This window comes from Kogia breviceps, chromosome 8, assembly GCF_026419965.1.
Source record: "Kogia breviceps isolate mKogBre1 chromosome 8, mKogBre1 haplotype 1, whole genome shotgun sequence".
NCBI classification, from domain to species: domain Eukaryota; kingdom Metazoa; phylum Chordata; class Mammalia; order Artiodactyla; family Physeteridae; genus Kogia; species Kogia breviceps.
Genome location: NC_081317.1, coordinates 71,327,246 through 71,333,245, shown reverse-complemented (window position 1 = coordinate 71,333,245; position 6,000 = coordinate 71,327,246). Strand labels below are relative to the sequence as shown.

The following is a 6,000-nucleotide window of genomic DNA, read 5'->3' as shown; positions in this document are numbered from 1 at the left end:
GGAACGTTCTTAAAAGTATCCAAAAGTTCTGCGCCGCGCGCGCGCGCAAAAAGGAGAGAGAAAAAAACGGTCACAACCCCCCACCACTCTGAGCGTTGCGAGTCCCGACCTCGCCACTCCAGTTGCAGCGCGTACGCCTCCTGCGCCTTCTTCTCGGGAGCCTTGCCGTCGGCTGGGTGCTCCCCTTGCAGCCACCGGAGAGTCCTTGCGCATCTCCTTGGGGCACCATGCCCAACGACGACGCATACAGCAAGACTTCGCCACCGTCGGAGGCCCCGCACGCCCCTGGGGCACCACCGCAGGGCAAGGCCGGGGCGCTGCTCGGGACCACGGGCGGCGCGGGCGCCGGGGGCAGCGGCGGCTGCGGCGGCTCAGATTCGGGGGCGTCGGACATGGGCGCCTACGCGAGCAAGAAGTCCCCGCGGCTGCCCAAGTGCGCGCGGTGCAGGAACCACGGCTACGCGTCGCCGCTCAAGGGCCACAAACGCTTCTGCATGTGGCGGGACTGCCAGTGCAAGAAATGCAACCTGATCGCAGAGAGACAGCGCGTGATGGCCGCGCAGGTGAGTGCGGGCGCCCCGAAACCGGGGTTCAGCCCGGAAATTTATGGGTAAAGCCGCTCGGACCAGGCGGGCGCCACGCGGGGTGCGAGTTCGGGAAGAAGGCGGCGGTGCTTCCCGACAGCCGCGGCGCGCTCGGGGCCCGGGCTCCCAGCCACGTGCGGACGCCGCTCTCGGAGGGCCGGGACTCCTCTCCGATCCCGCAGACAGAGCAGGGAGGTGCGGGGTTTACTCTGCTGCGGCGGCTCCGGGTCCTTGACCTTCTCCCTCCAGCAGGAGTTGTGGGGTTCGCCCCTCGTGGGTCTCGGGGGCCCCGAGGATCCCCAGGATGTCTGATTTCCCTTTCAGAGCTGAGAGTTGCGGGGTTTGCATTGCTGGGGAAGGCTCCCCGGGATCTTCAACCCCGCTTCTGGCGGGGAGTTTCGCGGTTTGCGCCTTCGGTGGTCCCCGGGATCTCTCGCCTCGCTCTCTGAGCAGAGTTGGGGGGCTTGCTACCTCGTGGTTCAGTGGGATCCCTGACTCCGCCTCGAGCAGGGTGGTGCGCTTGTATTAGGGAGGGTGCCCGCTCCGGCTACTGGTTAGGGCGAGGCGGAGACCCGGCTGGCTGCTGCTTATCCGCAAAACGCGTCGAGAGGCTTTGTTTTTCTGGAAAAGGCGCTGTAACGGACGGCAGCGTGGCATGGTCCTCGTTGTGCTCTTGGCGCACTTTTCGTATTCGCCCCGGTGGATCCAGGTTGAGTGTCTCAGCCATTTTGAGCACTACGGAAATTTCATTAGCCTTTTAAAATTTGCTGTCTCCACCGAAGTTATTAAAGTACAAATTACTTTGAGTGCGATTTAAAACACACCTAAGAATTTTTTTAAATCTTCGCAGAGGAATAGATGCAAGAGTTTGAGGTTTTGTCTACCGTTCATGGAAGTGTGTGAGTTTTTTAAAGCGTCCTAAGCTGGGCAGTAATTTACCACCTTCACGGAAATAGTTAACGTCGTTGGTATCCTAAAATGATTTTTAGAAGAGAATAATATACATTCTTTCCCGCTAAAAGTTGTTTCATCCTTTTAAAACAGGTTATTTAAGATGAAAAGGTACCAAAGAAATGTTTATTGTGTGCTACTTTTGGTTAGGAATGGGTAAATACCCCCCATTGAAAATGATTTAGGTAAGATCCTTGTGCAGGATTGCACAAATGCTTAGAGATTATACTTTTTATGTACCCAATTTTGAAATGTTTTAAACTAGATACATTTTGGCTTCACATATTGCGAGTGCACTCATGGAAATATAGGTTATTTTACTGAGTTTCTTTATAGACTCTTTTTAAAATCTGTAATGGATGAAAAGAATACACTGAGTGTAGCATTATAATGTGTCACAATGAGTTTACTGGAAAAAAAACTTATGGACATTTAAATTGTATTTGTAGGTAGAAAAGTTTTCTGAACATTTAGCTGTTGGCTTTAATATTTAGTATGGAGAGTATGCTTGGGAGGGGAATTGTCCTCAAAATGTAATAAAAATATATATCCAAGTAGGGCCATTAATTTTGAATAAGCTGTATTAGTAGGTGTAGTAACTTGGAAGGAGGATGCTTGCTTTGTTAAAAACAAAAGCAACTCAAGATTACTTTTGTAGTATGAAACTTCACTATTTTCCACACCAGGAGGCTTGTGCTGTGCTGAATGAAATCCTTTAACCTTCCTATAACAGGCATTTTTAGTCATTCTAAAATAGCTTGAAACTGATCTTAGATCTGACTCTAAAACAATTGCATTTTAAACCAATTGCCCCCCCTTCCCCATTTAAATAACATTTCCTAAGAACGCTTGAGAGGTCTTTGTAAAAGTGTTTTAAGTTTACGGACTATATAATACCCTGCATGTTTTGTGCATGCATGGGATTCGTGTAAACCAGGGTATAAATTTTCATTGACATACTTCACAAGTTCATGGGTATTCTTTTAAAAAATTTGTGGTCAAATCTTTAATATTCTGTTCCTAAACTTCTTGGTTAATCAGAGAAAATTCAAGAATTAAGCTTAATTATTTAATCTTAACTGATTATTCAAGGATGTTTTTGAAGTTGAAGACTCCTCTTGTTAGGAGTAAAATTACTTCCAAATTAATCATTTTTCTAAATTTGGACTACTGTATTCCTAAGACAATGTGTAAATTGTAGTTGTGTTTCTGGTTTACCATTTTGATTTCAACTTTTGGCTTGTGTTTGGGCCTCTGAGGTACAGGTGCTTCCTTTTCTCATTTCATTATTACCAATGGTCAGTTTCAACAGAAAGTCTCCATTTTTGTTATTTGTAGTAAGCCACAATACAGTTTATTTTCTTGACACCTCTTTTTTCAACCTTAAACAATGTTATTTAAAAGAAGAGGGACCTTGAGGAGGGTCTTAGGTATGCTGCATCCTTTCCAGCCCCCACTTGCGTCCCCTTCCCTCCTGCCTGGAATATCGCATGTGTCCTCTCCCTTTCTCTCCACCTCCAGCCTCGCTCTCCTGAGACTTCAGTGCCGTATTCCAGCTCCCTTTTCCCCATTACTTCTGTATGTGCTCCCTCCCCCACAGAGAACAGGGCTCTGCAAGGTTTCCTGAGCAGCCCCTGCCTTCCCTGCCTACCCTGCCCCCTTATTTCGGGTTGTTCTGCCCCTTCATCCTTGCCCGTCAAGCCCCACTCATCCTATTCTTCAAGGCCCTGTTCCAGTACCACCTGCAGCTTATACTTACACTTAAAGCCGTTTCTGCCCACGTTTCTTCTGGAGGATCCGTGTATGCCTGTCCTGTGGTGTTTACCACGTTTTGTCTTGAGTTGCAGTTGCACGTTTGCCTGTTTCCTGCTTCTCCTTTTAAACAGTGAGTACCTTGGGATCTAACCTAACCTTAGTGTATCTTGCTGGTCGCTGTTCCCAGTACAGCAGCCTTTGACACATCTGTGGAAGGAAAGAGTGAGTGACCCCATTCTCCTTCCTTCCTAGTCTCTCAGTGCTGGCTTCTCCTCACGTTGAATGCCTCTGCTGACTCTGCAGCTTCTCCTCATCCAGCCTTTCCCGCTGCTCTATGTACTCACTTGTTTAAGGGATATTTTTTGAGTGCTTTTACTGTGGGCCAGGGACTCTGCTGGAAACCATTTCTCAGCTTTGGCTGCATCTCAGAGTTACCTGGGTAGCTTTAAAAAGCAAGGAGAGGGCTTCCCTGGTGGCGCAGTGGTTGAGAATCCGCTTGCCGATGCAGGGGACATGGGTTCGTGCCCCGGTCTGGGAAGATCCCACATACTGCGGAGCGGCTGGGCCCGTGAGCCATGGCCACTGAGCCTGTGCATCCAGAGCCTGCGCTCCGCAAAGGGAAAGGCCACAACAGTGAGACGCCCGTGTACCACAAAAAAAAAAAATAAATAAATAAATAAAAATAAATAAAAAGCAAGGAGAGATTCTCAGGCCTCACCCTGGGGTGGGTGGGGCTTCCGTGGCTTTGGCAAAGCTGCACTGAGTGACTCTGGGGTGCTGGAGGGTGACCCACTGCCCTGTACTTCCAGGTGGCCCTGAGACGGCAGCAGGCCCAGGAGGAGGAATTGGGCATCAGCCACCCCATCGCCCTGCCCAGCACGGCCGAGCTGCTCGTCAAGAGAGAGAACGACAACAGCACCCCATGCCTGATGACTGAGAGCAGCAGCTCCTCGCAGCCCCTGCCGGCCAGCACCCCGTCCACGTCCACGGCAGCATCAGGTAACCCTGTGTCTGGGATGGAGGGATGAGAGGCGTGGCCACAAAAACGGAGTCTCGGGAAGGTCTTGAGCCCCAGAGCACATTCAGAGCTTAGAGTTTCTTAAAAGATCCTCCCTTCTGAAGGTCTGTTTTTGATGGCCTCACAAAGGAGGTGGGCCTGAATTCTAAAACCAGAAGTTTGACGGCTTCACTTTTCTGTTGGTTATTTGTCAAGGCTGAATCTGGGCAGAGTCAGAATCCCAGAATCCCAGAAAAGTGAGAGTCCAGATTTCATCTCAGTCAGCCCTTTTCATTTGTGGGTCCTCTTGGTGGGAGCTAAAGATCCTTGTTTCCTAGAATGAAAGTCCATTTCTCTGGAAAGGACTGTAATCCCATTTGGGGAGAGTGTCTAAAAAAGCCAAATCCTATGTGTCAGCTATCAGTGGATACTGGGGTTGAGGCAAGGCGTATCCATTGGCTTAAATTCTCTCCCGTGTACTAAGATTATACCAGGGGCTGCATGTATGCTGATTCATTTCATTTCATTCTTAGAAGAAGGAGGTATTAATCCTATTTTATACCATGGGAAAATTGAGGTATAAAAATTTTAAGTGACTGGCTACATCTGAAGAACTAGAAAGTATCTCAATTGGTCCATCTGTCTTCAAAGCTCACTATGCTTACTGCACTGGGTCTCCAAATTACCTCAAGAATTATGGTATTCTAGAGCTGCACTGTCCAGTATGGAAACCCTTAGCCACGTTTGGCTATTTAAGTTGATTACAGTGAAATAAAATATTCATTGAAAGAAGATATACAGATGGTCAAAAGCCCAAAGAAAGATGCTTGATGTCATTAGGGAAATGCACATCCAAACTATAATGAGATATCACCTCACACCCATTAGGATGACTACTATCAAAAAACAGAAAATAACAATATTGGTGAGTATGTGGAGAAATTGGAACTTTTGTGCACAGTTGGTAGGAATGTAAAATGGTACAGCTGCTATGGAAAACAGTATGGTGGTTTCTCAAAAATTGAAAATAGAATTATCGCATGATCCAGCCATTCCACTTCTGAGTACATACCCAAAAGAACTGAAAACAGCGTCTTAAAGATATTTGTATATCCATGTTCATAGCAGCATTATTCACAATAGCTAAAATGTGGAAGCAACTCAAGTGTCCACTGACAGATGAATGGTAAGCAAAATGTGGTAAAATATTACTTAGCCTTGAAAAGGAGGGAAATTTTGACACATGCTGCAATGTGGATGAACCTTGAGGACATTATGCTAAGTGAAAAAAGCCAGTCACAGAAACACAAATACTGTATGATTCCACACATACTTAGAGTAGTCAAAATCAGAGAGACAGAAGGTAGAATGGTGGTTGTCAGGGGCTGGGGGCAAGGGGGAAGAGAGAGTTATTGTTTAATGAGTATAGGATTTCAGTTTCACAAGATGGAAAGAGCTATGGAGATGGATGGTGGTGATGGTTGCACAACATTATGAATATAGTTAATGCCACTGAGCTGTGCGCTTAAAGATGGTTAAGATGGTAAATTTCGTGTTACGTGTATTTTAACCACAATAAAACATAAAATTAAAAAATTTAAACATTTAATTCCTCAGTTGCACTAACCATATTTCAGGTGCTCAGTAGGCACATATATAGCTAAGGCCTGCCATATTGGCAAGTGTGCATTTCCGTTTCTCACAAAGTTCTAT

The 6,000-nt window shown here is 47.0% G+C and overlaps 1 protein-coding gene across 2 annotated transcripts in view; it reads left to right on the top strand.

Moving 5' to 3' along the window:
- The first annotated feature begins 227 nt into the window (after positions 1–227).
- Positions 228–6,000, top strand: part of DMRT1 (doublesex and mab-3 related transcription factor 1) — a 105,582-nt gene continuing 99,809 nt past the window's right edge. The window contains exons 1-2 of one of the 2 annotated variants that reach the window (XM_067040160.1): positions 228–563; positions 4,100–4,272. In XM_067040160.1, the coding sequence (XP_066896261.1) occupies positions 228–563; positions 4,100–4,272 (509 nt within the window). Of the gene's footprint in view, positions 564–4,099; positions 4,290–6,000 lie in introns of both variants that reach the window. The other variant, XM_059073337.2, reaches the window with a different exon arrangement.